Genomic DNA, 21,037 nt, shown 5'->3' on the forward strand with positions numbered 1-21,037 from the left:
AGTGTATGTGAGTGAGAAAGAGAGAGAGAGAGAGAGAGAGTGAGAGGAGGGGGGGGGGGCAGGGGGAGAGAGAGGCAGTGTTTGGGATACGGCAGAGTCAGTGTGGAGGAAAGAGAGAGAGAGAGTGAGAGAGAGAGAGAGCGGGATGCTGACAGATTCCTGATAGATGGTTAAAATGGCGAAAGCTTGTTCGACCCCAGCGAGCCACCAAACTGTAGCACAGTAGGTCGGAACATGTAGTAACTGGAGCTGGATACCTCTCTGCGTGTTTTCATTTAAAAAAAAAAAAAAAAAAAAAAACCCGTCTTCTCGTCTCACGTGGTTTTTTCTGCAAGTGCTGGAATATTTTTTTTTTTTTCTTTAATTGTTTAAATGGCATCCACAAGGCGCCGCCGCCTTGTGCCGTGCTTTTTGGGGATACTCCTGAATGCTTTAATCGGTAAGTGGCATTATCTCGTTGCAGGAGGAGAGAGTCGTGGTGCAAGGTGTGAGAGCTTTGTAAGAGGACAGTGTGCTTGGTAGTGTGTGCTACTCTTTGGGAGCCTGGTGCATGCATGCTGCAAGCAGCGAGGACTGCACTGCTGACCACTAACCCTGAACTTGGCCCCTTCGCTGGGTCCGTTAATGCCAACGTGAAGACCAGAGCGGGAGCCCAGTGCGCTGCAGATTATGTTACTGGAGTTTACTCAGTTACACATTATCAATACGAGTCATGCCTTAAAAGTTAAGAGTTTATGCGCTCAGCAGAAGTTGGAGTGTGTCAGTAGACTTTTTGGTGTTGTTTGATGAACACTTTATGTGCCCAACTTGTCTAAATGTAATTAATGGGCTCTTGGATGTGTAGGCAGCACCATAATAATACACGGTAGCCACGTGCGAATGGAGGCAGCAGTTTTTGGTTTTCTTTCCTTTATTTTCATAGGTGCATGACTAGAAGAGTGTAAAGGCTGTTGACAATGTTTTTCTATTCGATTCGTTTAGAAAGTCACAATTCTGTGCGTTAAAACAAAGCTGTGAATTTTGCAAAAAAACTACTTACCTGTTCTGTTATAAGGTTTGGTTTGCTTGTCTCTTTTTTTGTAATCAGGTATCTCATAAATTGCTGGTCTGCTGTGCAGAGGTAGAGCCACTCTCTCCATGTTATTGTTAACCACATGGTCTCAATATTACAAGTCAGCAGTGAGGCGATAGAGGACACAATGCTGTATAGTCTACTTCTGAAACCAGATGATGTAGTTTTCCCGGCTCACAGGATTTCTGACTGCATTTCACTGTTGCCTTGCCTGCATGTCTTAAAAGTGATTTGAAAAAAATGCAATTATCTTAAATCCTCAATAACATTTATAAGTGCTTCACTTTTGTTGGAAATTGAGTTTTATTTCACATCAGGGGACTTTTAAATAGATGGCGTTCTTGCATAGTCAGTCCTTACATCACATTGTCCCGTGGCTGGCTGACAGTGGTTATTGCTCTGGGGATAGATTAAAAGACTGTGGTTATTGCCTGCTGGGGAGAATATTTGTCCAGATTAAATGTCAAGACTGTCTCTCTCCTCCTTTTCAAATTTTCCCTTTTTTTGGCCCTTTGTTCACCATGATAGACAGTTTCTCTCTCTATGTGAGGCCCCCCTAATTCAAAGAGCGGAGAGAGTATTGACTATTTGCAATGCATACCACACAGGGGCCGACAAAGGCCCCCACTGGAATCATATAGACTTGTACACAGTGGTTCATAACATGTTCAGTCAGGGGAGTGGGAACAAAAACTTCAGAAACACAGCTCAGTGATGGATGTAGTTCCAATCTACCCGTCACATTAAAGAAGTGAAGCACTTTCAAGTGATTGTCTGCCTCAGAGATTAGATTCTGTTAAGATGGAGGTGCTTTTTATGACTTTATAAGTGGAACTGATGAAGATGAAGAAAGCAATAAGCAGAAGAATATCTACATTAGACCTCTTATGTGTTCAAGAACTCAAACTCCGCTCTGTTTAAATGCTGAAGATCCTTCAGAAGCTCTCATGATGCAATGATTAAAAAGAGGGTTTGTTTTGAATGTGAAATGAGTAAGGGTTGTTTTGTTCAAGAAAAGAGAAACGTATCAATATCCAGTCAGAATCCCTGCATGTAGGGCACTGGTTAGTGCACGCGCCCCATGTACGGAGGTTGTAGTCCTTCAAGCGGGCCACCCCGGGTTAGAATCCGACCTGTGGCTCCTTTCCCGCATGACATTCCTCACTCTGTCTCTCCCTGCACTGTCCTATCTTTAGGCACAAAAACCCAAATAAATATATATTTTTTAGAATCCCTGGATGAGTGAAAGTTGTACAGGAAGTGGAGAAAATGGCCGAGAAAGGTGAAGTGTGCAACAGCTGCCTTACATCTGTTATTATGTAAACACATGGACTATTTCTCAGCATTCTTGACTTTCATTTGACGATTGTAGCCTATATTACTGCCCTTCTTGTGTGATCATCACTGAGCTGCTGCTGTTAATATTATAACAAGTGAACACCTGTACTAAAAACAACATGCTCAAGTGTACATACTGTAGAAAGCATGAGTATTGATTCATAATTTATAACACCCAAGCCTATAGGAGGTACACACCCCCCCCCTTGGAAATAGAATAAATATTGCTTTTTTTCCCCTACACACAATGTAAGAAGCGATAACTTTTACAACCAAAGACCTGTTCTGTGGTTACGTATTTAATATGTACTGGTGGTGAGTGTCTAATGTTTCATCCACGCACACATCTAAATGCAAATCTGATCTATTAATAAGTATATCTTTTCATATGTCACTACTCGTCTGTGGCATTCATCATTTTCTTGCTTATGAGAGTGTCATTTTTTTTACTTTAGTGACATGAATGGAGGATAAATCCACATTCCTTGTCCAGTGTTTTTGTGGTTAACAAAAATAAAGAGAAAAGAGCGTACGGATGGATGTTAATGAGTGAAAGTCTTTTGAAATATAAAACATTCGTAAAACTCTGTGCTATTCTATTAACTAAATATATAATTATTTAAACAGCCCTCCGAAAACACTTAAGTCTGTTAATTCCATTTTCTCTTCATAGAGCTATGATTTGATATGATGCCACACAGTTGTGTCTCTCATAATGTTTCCAGTAAGAGATCTGTGGTGTGTCCTAAGCTCCATCACTGTTGCTGCGTCAGTCTGCTAACCACATCTGTCTGTCAGTAGCTGTGCTGTGTGATCCTTCCTTTACTGTGGCAGCAGTAAACCTTTGTGCCAGCCAGCCAGCCAGCCACACTTATCTGTCAGTGGTAAGCCAGAGCATGAGCCACACTTAGCCAACACTTGTCTCTGGTCTCAACTGGTAATCCTACTTGCTAGTGTCTCTTTCGTCTGCATGGAAATGGCATTAGGATGTGTGTCAGTGCGTGTCTCTCAGTGTGTGTGTGTGTGTGTGTGTGTGTGTGTGTGTGTGTCTCCCTATCGCACCGTGAAAATCCACGCCTGTATAGATTCATGTCTGTGAACATGTGTTTTTGTGGATAGGCGTGTTTTCTGCCACCAGCTGCACTCTCCTCTCTGTGCACACTCTGGATGCTGATGATCTTAACTTAAAGCACACAAAGTGCAAAACCCTGTCGTAAGCCGTTTCTTTTGTCCTCTTGTTACCTTTGTCTCTTTGGATTCTTTCCGGTGTTTTAATCATTTTTCAATGAGGGTCCTCAAGAACAAATGATTTATTTACAACAACTGCCTGGCAATAGACAATCCTCCTGGAGGTAAGAGGATATGGGATAAAAAAAAATATTAAGACAACAGGACACATCCAATAAACACTTAAGCCCACCTACCATTCTCATAATTCCCAGCAAACACTACATGTTACTAACAGCTTTGCATAAATGACATTCAGCCCTGCGTACATGCATTCAGTGTTCTCTTTAACATATTTTCTTCTTACCTGTTTGTAACCTTGTACCCACCCAGAGGTCAGGATTGCATTAGCCAGTCACTCTAGCAACATCCTTTATTCATTAGGAAGCCAAAGCCCAGGAAGCTTACATTGTTGTAGCTAATGGAAGAAAAGACTGTTTAATTGAAGTCATGAGGAAGTATACAACATCAATGAAGCTGCTTAATCAGCTCCAAATCAATGCCAATGTAACACACTGAACACAGGTTGTTGTCATCCTGTTTGCTGCAAACCTTAATAACATTTACTGACGTTATTTATCTTCTAGTTTAAAAAAATGAACTCAAATATATTTCTGTCAATCTACTGGGCGGAAGGTTGAGGGTTAGGGCTTCCATATCTTTTACATCCTCTAGAAGCATGTTGCTCAGTGTATATAACACCCACTTCACTCTGATAATTATCACTATATTGATAAAAACGTGACGTGTGACTCACTGCTTACATGGCTGCATGCTCCTTGTGTGCTATTTTATGGCTGCTTGCTGCATCCTGTGTGAAAACGTGGTCTTCTTTGGACCCGATGAGACAGAGCTCTGTGGGGCAGTATCATTTTGGAGAGCAGCAGCCCAGGCAGCGGGATCACCGCCTGCCAGCTAAGGGTTAAATATTTCTCCACACCACCCCCTTGTTTTTCACAAGTGGTAGCACTGATGTCTCTCTGGTCCCATGGCCATTTACTTACCGAGCTTGTTGAGTGAAAAAAAAAAGGGGGGGGGGGGACACATGAAGAAAGAGTACAGAGCCAAAAAGAGAGGAACAGGAAGTGTTTCTTCACATTATACTCCATATGTGATCTTCATGCAGGAGTGTGTCAAATAATTCCTTGTCTGCACCTAAGGGGAAGTATTCCTCGGCTGGAATTCCAGGGATGAAGCAGGAGGGTTCTCTGTGTTGACCCTTGTGCTTTGGCCCCCCTCTCTCCCTCTGCTGCCCTCCCATAGCCCCACTCGCACCAGATTCCAGGGCCTGGGGCAGAGAGACTGGTAGTGCTTTAGTCCATCAGCAGCTGAAACGTGATACCAAGAGAGCCCACTAAGCTCCTCTTTTATAGTACCAAGTCAGGTCAGGCTGTTTACATCCTTTATTTATTGTTCTCCCATTCCCCCCTCTTTACCCCCAGGAACCACAAATACACAACATCATATCTCCTCACAGTGGGAAAAGTGGGAAGCATCACTACAAACTAATATGACTTAACTTGAGCTTTTAGTATCATACTGTGAAAAAGAGTCATCACACCGACAAAGTTACATACAAGGCCATGCATGTGTGTGCATATAATACATGAGTACACATGTTGTGGCCGATTCAATCTATAGCCCATGAATTCCCTTGTGACTGTAGCCTGGAGGAGGCTCAGTCAAGGCTTTTCATTCTTCAGCTGTAAGGCCTGCTGTGCTGCTGATATGTTTTAAGGAGCATTCTTCATAAAAGATTAAATGTAAGGATTTATATGAAAATAATTATGTAGACAACTGTTGCTGTACTCCTTCATGAACCTGGATAGTAATTATGCAAATCAGGAACGAATGGATGATGAGTAAAAGCAGCATCAATAATAGGCCAGAAAACAACTGGAAAGAAATGAACGGTGTTGTGGGCAAATGATCAGTGCAGAGAACAGTACACAACATGAGTTGTGTTTTACAGAATTAATTAATTCCTACTCGGTTCCCCATCTTCTGATCTGGAGTGCTAATGAGAGCAAATAGAAAGAACAAAAAAAAACACATTTTACACTTTTTACATTTGCCTCATGTTTAACAGAACTCTTATTGCAGTTCTGCTGGACCAAACGTTGCTGATTGTATAATTGTGCAGTTTGTTGTAACGGCTTCCGAGCTCTGGAACTGTCGACCTATACAAATGTACCGCTGAATTGCCCAAAAAAAGAGAAAAAAATTACAAGAAGGTAGTGTCAACATAGTCAGAGTGTGACATAGATGTTTGCCATCTCCTGTGCAAAAACCTTCTTTTTTTTTTTTTTAAAGGAGCATATTGTCTTAAATTCTAATAATCTTGGTGTGCAAGGCAAATGCTTTTCTAAGTGTATAAACACAAGATACTGGGAAATATCTCTGGTGAACATGTTGGCAAACAGATTTATAATCACTTCTAGTTATCTTTATAAAGACATGTTATACTTATATAAGTATTATGGATGGTAACAGCGGGGACAATTTAAAGGAAGTGAGGGAGAGACAAAGTGATAAGCTATCGAGCTGTATGTCAACTTTGCATCTCCATCTGAGGAAGAAAAGAGATAAAAAAAGCTAGGAAGTGGACGAGAACTTAAATTCAACCTTTACTAATTGCTAATCAATATTACGTCTTTGTGTCTTCAGGTGTCATGTGTGAAGCAGAGCTCTCCTTTACCCTGGAGCCCGCTGACATCATCGCTGTACAGGAGCAGCCCCTCATGCTCCACTGCCAGGTGGATGGCATCCCCCCTATTACAACTCAGTGGAGGCAAAACGGCCTGCTTTTAACTCAGGATCAACATCACACCACCTTCATCAACGGCTCACTCCTCATTGGTCACTTTCAGAAGACCAAATCTGACGGCTCGTCTGACGAGGGAGACTACGAGTGTGTGGCCCAGAACTCTTTTGGGCTGGTAGTGAGCCGCAAAGCTCGGATTCAGGCAGCAAGTAAGTTTTCTCTTTTGTGTTATAGTGAATCTATTGTGAATATTTGTGAGGGCTGTTTGTGGGGGCATCGAAAGTGTTTCTTATTTTAAGTGTAAATACATTCATTCATTGCTAGGGAATAGATTAAAAAAAAATGTTGAACGATAGCAGAGATTTGCAAAATATGAAAAGATTATTTCCACTCTCATATCAGTTGAGTGTGCACCTAGTTAGCCTATCTTAGCATGAAGAATGGAAAAAGGTGAAAGAGGTAGCCTGAATCTGTCCAAAGGTAACTAATTCCTGGAGTCTCAGTTGGTTACCTGGCAACTTCAATGTGTGTATGTATATATTTTATATTTTATATTTTGTGTTCAGTGCCATCTTTATAATCTTAACTTAGATTTCATGCTTGAGATAGCATCTGAGCTGCTTGTCTGGGCCTGTTCATGTTGTCAGCATGTAAACACCCAAGTGTCAGAATAAGATTGAGCCATGCAGATATGACATGAGCCTTACTTATCTGTTATCTGTGTTCCCTACAAATGTAAACATTGTAATTGAATAATCACATTTCAGTTTGGTCCCAGTCATTGGGGTATTATTGCGTACTTAATTTCCCCAGCTGGCGAGTCATTTGAATATTTTAATATCATTCTCTCCGTGTAATGAACTTTCTGATGCTCATCTACTGAGCTGCTTAGAAATGCAAGTCTTTGAGTTTAGCATTAACAAGCGTTCATGCTGAGAGTCTCCAAGCTGCTTTGTGAGAGTGCAATAAGCTCGAAGCAACCCAGCAGCCCACTCACTGGAGAGGCATCAAGACTTTCTCTGGCCTGACCAACAAATGCCTTATTTGAAGTTCAACATTTAGTTTCTCAGTATTGTTGCCATGGTTAATTTAAAACATTTTGCATCACATCGCAGTGAGACAATGTGACTCCCTGTTCTGCTCTCTTCTCTTGTGCACCGTCTGCACTTATTTAAATCAAAGTCTGAGAGGATGGCACATTCCTCTGTGGACACGCTGCGATGTTGCCGCAGCAGCTTTAGTGATACTGTACTGCTCCTCACTGCGCTGAGTTAAGACTTTCTGAATACTCAGTTATATATATTTTGTAACACAGCGATGGACAAAGGCTTGCAGAAGCCTGTTGATTCCTGGGCTGTGTGTAGACAGACACACTGCTGTGCTGTTGTGGCCAATACAGCTTTTCCACTCAGTGGGATAGGGAGGTTAGCATGAACGTCTCACTGGCCGAAGGGAAAAGTCACTTCAGCTCAGTGGCTGGCGCTGTCTGACACATCCAACCTTTTAAGGTCTCCCAATAGACCCTTTCTTTTAAAAGGTCAGTCCGTTGCCACTGTTTTTAGCACTTTTTTTATTTCTGCATCAGGGAAATATCAAACGTGGGCCCCATGTTTTTTTTAATTTCACATAATTACTTTGACAAAGTGTTTCGAATGCTGCAGGTAAATTAATATCTGTTGATTTATGAACTAAGAGTTCATCCTCTTAACATTGTGCAGAGAAAAAAACAGATTATCCTTACAATTTGTCCTGCAGCAATTGATATAATGTTATTTACAGCTTCAATATCTGTTAGCATTGACATGTTGTCCCTTGTTGCTCACTTTCTGTCAATATTTCCTTAAAATCGTCAACTTGCTCTCAGAAGGAGAATCGGGTTGATGCTAGATAGAACAACAGCATCTCTGAGGTCCACTTATAAGTTGGCATATATAAGGACCATGTATTCAATGTTTTGTAAATGGACAATTTAGCTGGTGCACTAGCCTCAAAGCTTGCAAATAATTCAGTGTATCCAATACTGTGATAAAATAGGCTTATCAATTTAAATGAAACTTTGATAAGCGTTGGAATCTGAAATGTACACGAAGATTTGATGAGTCAATTTGCAATTCAATCCTCTATCCACGTAGCCATCCACGCACCATCCGACATTATCCCTCATTAATCTGTTCCACCAATTAGTGAAATATGTTGTAATGGTTTCAAACGATGGAATAGTCTAATATTATTTCAAGGTGATGTGATGTAATATAGAAGTGTGCCTCATAAATTATCTTTTAAATGTGTTTTCCTGCACATTCACATCTTTTATTCAAGGGTATATTACAGTATCAGCCTGCTAAATGAAGGATTATGCAAGTGCAATGCAATCCTCCAGCGCTCATGTTCCTCAAACATTACATCAGGAAAATGGAGGAAATACAGAATAAATCTCTGAGAATGAACCTGCCCTGATTCAACCCTCAGGTTCGCAATCATTTATGATGTCATTTATCGGTTATGATTGGGCTTTGCTCTTTTCAGCGTTCCCTCTTGAATTGTATTGTTTAGAGAGGATATTAAGGATTACTTCAGTCACATTCTGACCCCTGACCTCTGACCTTTTGGGTTGTGTTGAGCGGTCTTTTGGAGAGGTGTTGAATGACTACAGGCTCTGCTATAGTGACACTCTGCCCCTCCTTTATGGAGTCTCACTTCTATCGAGACAGGCAGAAGCCAACACTTGCAATAATCCTCCAGAGAGCCTTCAAAGAGACTCGTAAAGTAACAAACTTCTCACTGTAGATGTCCCCAAGTCACCCCTCATTCAGTGCTCTATAATACCGTCTGTAGTTTGGAAGATTTCTCATAAAAAGAACCGTTATTGGTCTTTCACTGTAGATGTGATAATGTTTTGATTTTTGGTTATTTTGCAGCATGTGAAAAATACTTCCAATTATTTTACATAAGCCTTGATGATAGTGGACTTTCCGTCGCTGTGTCACATATAGCACTTCACACATTTCAACTGTTCCTAGGGAAGCATAACAAGCTTCTTTCTGTGTTGTTTCTGGCTTGCTCTGGCCATGCATGTTTTTTTACTTTTTGTACATTCATTTAAAAAAATCATTGTTCATCGTGCACGTGCATCTCACGTTCCTCAACCTGTAGATTTCTGCAGTTTAGTTCGAAAATGTGTCCCCGTCGACATCCCTGGTCCATTTCATCCTCTCCTGGCACACTCAACTTGTGCACGAAGTATAAACGATTCAAGATCGGGTGTTTTCATTTGTTTATGAAGAGAAAAGGCCCTAAACAAGTAAATGCTCTCCACGCACAGCTCATTGACTTGTGTTTGTTTCTTTTCCTGTTCAATGCTGGTTAACGTTGTTGTTTTCTTTGTGTTTTAGAGTTAATTTGCTGGGTTATAGTCCATCTTACAACAGAGCGCTGACTTGCACCACTGTGATGCAATGGGTGGTGTGATTACTGAAACCTCTTTATAGCCCTCCCAGTGGATAAAGCCTCCATCCTACCCTCCACTCTAACTCCCTCTGTATATTTCACTTTTTATTTGCTTGACAACCATTTGTGAAGCTCACTGTCGGGGGCTAGTGTTGGACGGACTCCCTGTTGACCCTTTAATTCGGTGGTTGGTCCAGGAAGCTCTTTTTTTTTCCTCTTAAATGTTATCTCTTTGATGGTCGGTTTCTCTCTCTCTGTCTCCCTCTCTCTCTCTTACCGTCGTTTTTCTCGGACCTCCTCATTAGCTTACGTTCAGGAAGCTTTTCATCAGTCGGATGAATGACATGCCTGGTACAGTGGACCCGGCCGGGGCTCCTACCCCTCCCCCACTGCACACCCGTGTCACCAGGCAACGCACCACAAAGGCCCCCCTGTTACAAAATAGCTTTTAGGATCAATTGAAATGACTTGCTTTTGTCTGTTTGTCTGGAATTAATTGGAAAGAGTTGATGCTTTGTTAGGAAATAATTTATTTTTTTCCCCCAATCCCATTCATATGGGGAGACAGCAATTGACCTCAGGGAGCCGTTCAAAAAGATTTGCAAACACAATATGAAGTGTGCTGAGAAAAGGCAAAGTCAGTGCAAACATGAGGAGAGGGAAAACACAAATAGTGGAAAATACAATCAGTGCAAGTATCATTGTGCATTTCCCAGTTATTTATTTAATAGCTTACTCACAGTTTAGAGCCCTTAGCTGCAGGATGATAATTTCCACCTTGTTTAATTCCGAGATCGTCATGGTGAATTGTGCTGCCGTTATAATGGGTGGCTTCTGAATGAGACTTTAATGAAAAAGAGGAACCCAGGGGGCTGTAAAGGATGAAATAGGAGAAGACAGAGGATGTCTGTAAAAGTGTCTGACTTTATACCCGAGCCTCTCATTTGTGTGAATTTAACTCCCATCAGGGGTTTAAATGTAAAAATGTGAAACGTCGACCAGGCAGTGTCTTATGCTAAGTGCATATAGCTGTTGCAGAAGATGAGGGGTTGCCCCATACCACATTTAAAAAGCTGTTTGTAAAGACTTGCCATAAGTATCTACTTTAAACTCAGAAAGCAGTTAGTGAGAGTGATTTATGGCGGGCTCATGTTAGCCTGCATAAGAGTGTGTGTACATGTGCACGTACATGTGTTTGAAGGGGTCCACGTCGGCCCTCCATCGCCCTCCGACCTTCCTGTCCCCACCCCTTTCACGGCCTCCTGCTTAGGTGAATGCTGAAGCACCATCCTCACATCTCCTTGTAGCTCCCTTTGTCTGCTAGCCAAACCCCGCCCTCGATTTGCCCCCCCCCCCCACTCCCTAGTCCTGCTCCTTTCTACTCGTTTGCACGAAGCAAGTCATCTCTCTGTCAGAAAGATCATCCAACTAAATGTCATAGAAGCTTGTTTTGGCATTTAGACGTGAAGCCTCTTAGTGTTTACCTTTAATCATTGCACAATCAAGATTAGGTCATGCAAAAATACCTGCTGTCTGTTTGAAATGGAGCATTAATGACATCATCATCTATCACCATTTTTGAGCAAATGTCATCTTGCCTTGCCGTTTTAATGCCTCAGAGTAAAATGTGTTCCTGTCTCACCTCATTGATATTCTTGTCTTGGAAAGATCACTTAATAGTATTACATATGGACACTAACCATGACTGCCCTGCTCCTTCCTTTGGGCAGGTATGTGGGCTGATCTTAAACCAGAGTGTTCCCTCCTCCTGTGTGGTCAGCCCCCCTCCATCTGTCTGCCAGTGTGTCAGAAGAATTTAAGGGCCTTTTTTCTGTACTGATGAGGCAGAGCTGACCTCAGTTTATTAGTGTATACCTATGGACTAAATACACAGACCTCAGTTTGTTTAGATTTTGACCACAAAATGGTCTAAAGCTGGTGGTTTTCCTGTATACTGCTTGGCTGTATACAAGCAAAGGAAAGAGACAACAACTGCAGATCTCATTGTCCTCCTCTGCCTTCCCTCTTCTTCTGATTGACAATGAACATCGTGTTTGTCCTCCATGGGTTTTTGGTGGTTTTTATTCATCATGGAGCTTACATAACAATACTGAATGTCCCTGAAGATAGCTTTGGATATTTGCATTGACAAATACTCGCGTGTCTGTGGGGAAGAGGCAGCAGGGATGGCTATTATTTCTGAAGATGACACGCCATTGACCTTGAAGCCATGGAAAATCACCCAATGGATCCTATACTGCCTATAGTATGTCTCTATCTTAGTTTACTGAATGTGTCAGTGTGGTTGGGAAACTGCAGTTTGGTTTTGGCTTGATTTTCAGGCCAATTAAAAACTCTTAAGTCACTCATTAAGTAGTTACCAATTCAATATATGTCATGATAATATACAATACATTAACTAAATATAATATACAAGACATCAACTAATACTTTAAATATTTTCCGTATTGATAATCTTGCATTAAACAATAAGGGAATAAACCTTGATTTCATTTTATTACCCTAATTTAATCTCAACTATCTTCACAGTCCAGGAATAAACATTGGATGAAATGGATTCAACAGCACAACGGTTGGTGGTGTGCTTTAGTCTTGAGCTATGATGGGACTACAGCCATGCACACATATGCATTAAGCCATAACAATCTTCTTTCATAGGGGAGCTGCTTCACACTATGAGCCATGAGCTGCTATGTGCCACACAACGGGCACCCTTGTGCTCTAAAAATATCTGCCTGTGTAAATAACATCACTCCTCAATCAATCCTCTAAACAGGGGAAGGAATACTGAAGAGTGGTGGAACAGCTAGGTGAGGGAAATATTGAACTGCACAAACAGGCATTTTGTTTATGCCTTTAGGCGCAATGTCTCCATGTTTGACGTGGCTTTAATCCTATTTATGTCTTTCCCCGAGTGATATAATAACAAATGGTGTCGTGTTATATGTTTGTTTATGTAACGTTTAAAAAAACATACAGATTTGTGCCAAAGTGCTTTTTACACAGGAAAACAGTACAATACACACATCTGCATTATTCATGTGTAGAGTACATTGACGGATACATATATACATTGCACATACAAAGAGAACACTTACGAGAGCATATAAGACATGTTGATGCTGTATATTTAAGTGTAATATATGCATGTTGATACAATGTTTGTGTGTTAAACCAGAAACACACATTTTGATACATGAAACCAACAGAAGAAAATGAAGAGTAAGGAGACAAAAACTAAAGAAAGCCCAACTAAAGACACAATTAGCAACATTACCAATAAAAAGTGCACTCAAGGAAATAAAATCACTCCTTTATTACATATTATTGCACCGGTCAGTCCTTTACTGACCTTGGCATGTATTTGAGTATGACCTGCTTAGCATGTGTAGAGGAAACCAGAACTGAACCCTGAGGGACCCCACTTCTGATATGTACTAAATATTATTCTCACTCAAGGAAAGTAATGTTGACCTTATTCAAAACTGTGGTTAGACCTTATTTGAACTATGCAAATGGCTATTAAGATATGAAATAGCCATGAAATAAATATGAAATGACTGATTGCACTTGTGTTATCTGTTATTATCAATTCCCATTCTATTTGCTAAATTTAAGGTTAGAATTGAGGAAAAGTTCTATTATTGGCCAAATTTATTAAAAAAAATTCAAACGCAATATTCTTCCCTTGAATACATATTTTTATATAACAAGAAGACATTAAGCTCTGATCTACAACAACTTTAATGCATTAGCAAACTGACCATCTCATCACAGGTTGCTCCTTCCAGCAACTGTGCCAGCTTCTCCAGTAGCTGCTGCAATCAGCTAGGTACACATCAACTAGTAATGAAGCTGATAACCATTAAGAGAATGTATTTTAATGTCATAGTCACATGAAGCAGCTGGTAATTTTGGACAACAATTGACTCTGGTTTAAAAACAAAGTTTTTTTTTTAAGTGTTTGTAATATTTTTCATTGGGCAGATTAAGTTAACGATTGTGATTTTTACAGTGTTTGAAATTCAAAGTTTCATAAACTAACAAATGTCCTTCACCACACAAGGATGAGTTAAGGCCTTACTTGAAATTCAAGTTCAATGTTAAGCATGCCTGTGTCTGTCCATCTGTCAATGGCTGTGTCCGTTGGGCAAAGTAATGAAGTCTGCGCTGGTCTCCGGATGTCTTTGGACCACCCTAGCTATTCTCAAACAAACAAATGAAAAGGGGGCCTAGCATTCCTGCTGCCTACTTTTAGGGCTCTCCGGAGGAATTCCTGAGTAATAGAGGTGAGAGGTGAAAGGAAAGAGATCATAGGGCAGGCCAAAGGTTTGATGGGGCGGACCAGTCCCTGAATGCAGCAGTCTGACTTTTCGATCTCTACACAGCAGTCCTGCTTTAACTTGTTTTGATTTTTCCAAACCCAATTTGGTCTCCCTTCCAAGTTTGTGTGGTTGAATTTTAGTACTACAGAGTATTTACAGAAATGGTCATTTGATTTAAACCTACTGCTTTTAGCTAAAGGTCAGTCAACAGGGGATACTTTTAATCAATAAGAAGGTCCTCTAAAGGGTGGCAGCACGGGTAAATGTTGGTGTGCGTAGACTGTGTGTGTTGGTGTTCCTATGAGTCCAGGCTTCATCAGAGTTTGGGCTAGCTCTCGCTGCTGCCCCGTCACCGCGCTTCACTACACTTAACAGAGCCTTTATGGCCAGATTGTGCAGTTAAATCCTTTACAGGGTCTGCACCATCCACCAATAAAAACACCAAAACTCCCTCTTCCTGTCTTCTCCTCTGGCAGACTTTTAACTCTACATGTGTGAAGATGTAATTAGGACAAAGACGGACAGGAGGTGGAGTCATTGGTGGACATATGTTAGTGTTATTAATAGTGGAGATTAAACATAATAGGGTTATCTTAAAATGTTAGTTCGCCCTCAGTTGTGCACACACACACACACACACACACATACATAGACCCAGGGGCCCTCGGTCCAGTTTTCCACTTTGTTAAAGCAGGGATCAGGAAATCTCTCTGTGGTGGCCAATAAGCAGAAGAGTTGGAGACAAAGGCCAGTCAGTGATGGGCAGGCAGCAGCTCTCCGTTGGGCCTCAGTCACCTCTCCCATCTCTATTCCGTGTGTGTTTGTGGGTTGGGGCACCTCTCGGAGCGTAGTAGCACCTATTGTTAGTTGTGAAATGCAGAAGGTGGAGTGGCTGGGAACAGGCAGAGGCAGTGGAGATGTGCAGCCTCTGGTGGCTTCGCTTTGTGCCGATGGCCTGAGCGTTTGTTCTCCTGACCGACTCAGCTAGCTGTGGCTGAGGCCCCCTTTTGTCGCCGTTGACTCTGGGTTGGGTGTGTTTCCCCCTGTGCATCCCCCCCCCCCTCCTTCTCCTCCCTCTGTTACAGCATTGACTCAGAAATAGAGGGATCAGAGGTCATGGGGCTGTACGATGGAGAGGGGGGTTTATCTGGGAAACGGTGACCTTTTTGTGTGCACTAGGGCAGAATACCCCTCCCCTACTTTAAAAAAAAAAAAAAAAAAAAAAACTCCTCCCATTACGTCCAGCCTCCAGCTCATTCCCCAGTGGGGGTCCATCCCCCTATCTGATGGCCCCGGGCCGTGGCAGTGACCTTGGCATTGGCAGTGAAATAAGGTGGCCCAAACCTGCAACAGCATCACAGCTCCAACCCTGCCCTTAACAAACAGGCACGTCAGCAGCCTGCTAGAACAAGAGCAGAATAAGCACATTTTCACTCACTCAGAAAGGACATTTATTTGTCTCTGTCATGTGTTTTCTGTTTTCCTGTGAAGGCCTACAGTGAATAAAAGTCAGCTCTATGTCACCATGCAGTTCTTTACCTCTACTACTACTCTTATTTTCATACTTGTTTCCTGCAGTGGTCCCTTAAAAGGATGCACGATAACTGGACTTTTGCTTCAGGAAAAGTGTGCCAATATTTTAGTTCCTTCACACAATTACATTCTTAGAGCTTTCTTGTGCTCAGTGATTGCACATAAGATCTATTAAGTGAAGTTCTCAGAGTGGCGTTATCACCTTTACATACCATCACGTTATGCTTTGTTACCAACTTTGCAATCATGAGGAATTAAGAGTAAACAAATAAAGAAATCATTTGAGTCAGGGCTGACAGTTAAAACTAATCTTTACTCTCTTCTCTCTGTAGTGGTCACACAGAGACAGAGCTGCTGAAGTGTGCGGGGTTAAAAGCCTGCCAGGCTCCAGTATTTGGAGTTGGTCACCAGGGATAAAATGAATTCCACAGGAACCAATTAGAAGAGGTAGCTGCTGGCATAAGATGAAAGATTTCTGGGATCACCAATTTCCTTCTGACGACCTGTTTGCTGTAGTCTGTAGTTTTGTTAGCAAGCATTACTTTTGGGACTCTGATGATTTATATTTTTGTACAGTTCAAGTTTGAATAGTTTCTTAGCAGCTTACAACATCAAAAAAAACATCTCTTTACTGTGTTTAAAAACAACCAGACGTTGTTCAGTAACCATAAACAACAAAATAAACTTGTAGTTAACTGAATCAATAATTATAATTTAACCAATGCCTTATTGTAGCTTCAGTTTGAAAGCCAGCAGTTGAGATTTTCTGCTTTTCCTCGCTTTGTGTTATACTATTGATTGTCTTCAGGTTTTTGATTGTTTGTCTGTCAGTGCAGTACATGAGGGGACTTCTACATGAGCTTTGGGAAATAGTAATCCATATTTTGTCACTATGTTCTGACATTTCATAGGGCATACAGTAAGGGGAATCTTCTGAAAATAAGAATGGTTGCAGCCTGACATACCATCTGCATTTATACCTCTAATCATTTTATTTTCAAACATATGCCAAGAGTTATCCTGATAATAGAGTTAATTTAATCAGGATGGGGACGTGAGGTGACTTGGCAGCATTCAATTCAGTCATTAAAGTGGCAGAGCAAGTAGGCCACAGCCAAATAAACTGTCATCAGTGCAGCAGGCAGGGGTAGATGAAAGTGGAGAGAGGTGGGGAGTAAAATAGACGAAGCATGTGTCGGTGGTCTCGAATGATCTCTGGGCCCCTCCAGCTCTGGAGACTGGACCTTGAACCAGGAAGGAACATTCCATTCCGATGCTGTGCCGTGACCTCCTGACCCCGCCAGCTTTGTTTCAAGGGCAGCTTTCGACAGGCATTAGGATGCAAAGCATCGGCGGCGGACTCGTTGGCTCGAAGAAGCACGCCTCTGCCGTTAGAACATGCCGGAAAACTGCTCCCATGACCCCCACACTCATAATTTCTCAGTGTAACATGCACATTACCTACGCTTAACATCAAATAGATGCACCGACATGGACATGAGCGTACTCTGGCACAGGCTTATGGTCAGTGACTGTACATACTGTATCTAGACATGCTGCCAGTAAAAGAAACAAAACAGCACACATATTCCTCAGGCCCTTTTTTTCTCCCTGAAAGCACAATTGTAACATTTAATTTAATTCCCAACTGAAGTGATGTACTTGCAATTTTAGGATCCATCGTAAGAGATGCTTCGACTGGCCTCCTTTCAGTAGCCGTTCAAGGGATGAGATGTGTTTATTTTATAACCACATAAAGAATTTGTATCATCTGTCCAACTGCAGCCTTTAATCATATTTATGAATGTATCTCCGTTTTTTTTTTTTCTCTCCATAGAAGTGGTTTCATGTCATGTGTTAGTGAGTTGTAAGGCGGACCATTTCATTGCCTCAGCGTGAAAAGATGAAACACGATGCTAGTAGTGTAATAGCCCTTTCCATTTGCCAGCATAGGCATTATTTGTGAGTAGGAAGACAGTTTTAGAGGGTTAGCTGGCTGATGGCAGGTTGGGGGAGCCTGTGATATGTGCTTATGTCTGACAGCTTATAGTAGTACTCCTCCCATCCACTACAGAGCATGACAGTCAGGGAGCCACCACTACAGGCGTTTACTCTTTGTGTTTTAGGGACATTATATTCCATCATATCTAACAGCAGAGGACAGAAACATTGACGTGTGGGTGAGGGACTGATTTGAAATGACTGGTCAACATGTAGTTAGAGAACTTTCTGTTTGCAACATTGAGAATATATTATCTTAAAAATCTTTGTTGTCAATGTCAGTTAATGCTGGAAAAAAAATTGAATGTCTAGAGCTGACTAGAATAGAGACTTAATAGCAGTATTGTTATATTTATTACGGTATTATAACAAATGTTATGAAACTATTGCTAACCAGGTCCTGGTTCCAATTTGTGGATGTGCTGCCTCTTTAAATGAAATAACAGGACACACACACAAAAAGGTAAACAAAACAAGCAGTCTTCATTTGTCACTCTACGGGACATCTTTTAATTACAGATTAATTGAGAAAATACATATGTTTTTAAAATCATTTCAGTTGAAGCCATGTGGGGATCTAAACGATTTCATCCAACAAAGAACCGAAGAGTGAGTTGCCTAGAATTACAATTAGTCAGTTATAATCCGATTTCATTTGAATCAGATGTACAGTAAGGAATAACTACACAAAGACCTTATTTTATTCCATTGTTCATAAGCTCCAGCCTTTTGGATTGTTTTTCCCAATTGACACTTTTGTTTTCAATTTATGTAAATCCAGAGCTGCTCTCTGTTTATTCAAATCCTGCAAATGGTATTTCATTATCTGATAGAAGAGATATGCCATCGAAACAAATACAGTATCTGCGCAGTCTTTTGTTTGCACTCCCTATAGGTAGAGGCAGAGACAAAGGGCTTTCATTTCTCACCCACTGTCTTGTAACACTAAGTGGTTATGACAGGGCTTGCACTTGCCTTCCCTCGTCCTCCTTCCCCACTCCTCTTCTTCTGTGGTTATTTTCTCCTTGTGAATTGGTTTGAACCAGACTCCATCATGCAGTGGGCGTGGCAGAGGAGTCGCACATGTGCGCACAATAAGAGCTCGGGGTTACTGATTGCATATTAGCATAAATTCATCGGGATTAGCCGGTTTTGGACACAAGTGGGGGGCTGGGCTCCTCAGATCAGCGAGGGGCAGTAATATCCCTGGTGACCGCAGTCAGCTGGCAGCCTGAATGGAGGGAGGAAAAGAAAAGAACAGGAGGCTGACTTTTTAAATTTCCAGCTGTCTCAACAAGAGAATGTGGTGGGAACAAAACGATAACGTCACAATACAAGGCGGCACTCCATGCATTATCTGCTGCTTCTCTCTTGGTTATTATTATTCAATTCTCCCAGATTGTAAAGGGCTGTATTTCTTTTTTAGATTGTATTCCACTGCTTCTCTCTTAGCTAAATCTTATGCATTTAATTGAAAGTCCTCAGCACAGACTACATTTCCTCTGTCTGTAGTAAATGTACATGAATGTGTGTCTGTGAGTTCCTGAAGGCGTGCAGGGGTTGGCGGAAAATGCCCCCTCCTATCTTGTTGGTCATGATTGATGTTGCAGCATTTCCCCTCCCAGTAATTTAGATCATATTTACAGAATAGAGCATCTGTGCTTTTGATACTTGCTGTCTGGATCCCCCATTTAGCCCAGTATGAGGAGAGAGTGCCAGACTTCCCCTCAACAAGGAGGAGATGATTAACTGTTAACTAAATATTCTGTTCATGAAGCTTTGATACATATCTCATTGGGCTTTCTCATTCTTCCCTCAGTCATCAGTCCAGTCCTTCTGTTGTGTCACAATTTCAAGCTCCTCCTCTGCTATGTTTTTTGTGTCATCGACCCCCTGTGAGCGCATCTCTGTTTGCCACACACGTGATAATGGCACCGTGTTGCCCGGGATTGTGATTAATGGCTGCAATTCAGCCTGAAAAATTCCCTTGAGTGGGTGCCAGTTGGCTTACACAGAGAAGAAACTCATTACTGCTGTCAGTTGAGCTGACGGAGCAGGGAGGGGTGTGTGAGTGATAGAACGTGTGTCTGTGTGCGTGGATGAGACGGAGAAAACTCATCTTTGTGCATGTCAGTAAGCACATACATGTCTGACCACCTTGTTGCTGCGTATAAGCCATCATGCATGAATAAGTGTGTCCGCGTGTTAAGCTGAGTGTAAAAGTGACAGCGTGTCCCAGGGCTGGTAACCAAGTAACATGGATAATTTCTCAGAAATGAACGAGCCTGTTTCCATCAGCGCCCTGCACACACAAAACAAACTTCTTAATGGATAACCTATGTTCACTCTGCTGCTTTACGACTACATGCACTCCCTCTGCAGTGTGTTTCATATGTTTGGAACAACAGTATTTTTATTTTTTCATTTATTGTTTACACATTCTGGGCCTCCATTCTTTTGTAATCTCGCTTATCTTGTGTGCGGTAGGTGGTGGGGATATTACTCCAACTTATTTGTGCTAGGTTTAAGCCAGTTCTTGTTACATTAATGGAAAGGTTTTCATTTTCGACACAATAATTGCCTGTCAACTCTTATTAAAAATTGAAAGGCAGTGGGGAAGCCAAGCAGCAGAACAGAGAAGCAGCAGAAGTAAAGAAAAGGCAGAACGGGAGAGCAGAATAAAATGAGTTGAGGCCTGCATAATATGGATAAGCAGAGGAGTGCGCCATTCACTGAGAGATGCCTATCTTCACTGACATCACAAACGGCACTCAGAAATGAAGATTTGAGGACATATATGTACATTCTACACATGTAAAGTAGCTTTAAATGTGGCTCAGGCTTTTTGCTCTGAGGACACTGGGAGATAAATCTAATTAAAAGTTGTATTTTTTTTTCACAATGCATGAAGTAAAATCAGTTTTTTTTTTTTTTTTTTTTTTTTTTTTTACCACTATCACAAATCTGGACTTGTATAGTGTCAGACACCCTTCTTGAAAAGGTTATAAAAATCATTTTAAAATCGATGGAAGCTGGAAGATACTTCAGAGACCTCAGATCAAGGCAGGTTTGTTATGTAGAAGTGTAACCCCAGCACTTTAAATGTCAGGGGTGATAGAGTAACAATAACCATCAATACTGTAATGTTCAGGCCATGATGTGCAGGATTAGATAGAGGGGGCGGTTTGAGACAGAGGTGGTTGATATAGAGGTCATTACACTTATATTCTAAGAAAGACCATTTGAACATTTACAAGAATAGACAACAACTTTCATACACCTTATAAACACTGTTATAATAACTTTTGC

General features: G+C 41.4%; 1 protein-coding gene across 1 annotated transcript in view; it reads left to right on the plus strand.

Annotated features, from left to right (window-relative positions):
- The first annotated feature begins 110 nt into the window (after positions 1-110).
- The window catches only part of igdcc3 (immunoglobulin superfamily, DCC subclass, member 3), a 59,440-nt gene continuing 38,513 nt past the window's right edge, over positions 111-21,037 (plus strand). The window contains exons 1-2 of the mRNA XM_020632477.2: positions 111-439; positions 6,305-6,610. Of these exons, the coding sequence (XP_020488133.2) occupies positions 373-439; positions 6,305-6,610 (373 nt within the window). The 5' untranslated portion in view covers positions 111-372. The remainder of the gene's footprint in view (positions 440-6,304; positions 6,611-21,037) is intronic.

The sequence above is a fragment of the Labrus bergylta genome, chromosome 3 (genome assembly GCF_963930695.1).
Source record: "Labrus bergylta chromosome 3, fLabBer1.1, whole genome shotgun sequence".
NCBI classification, from domain to species: domain Eukaryota; kingdom Metazoa; phylum Chordata; class Actinopteri; order Labriformes; family Labridae; genus Labrus; species Labrus bergylta.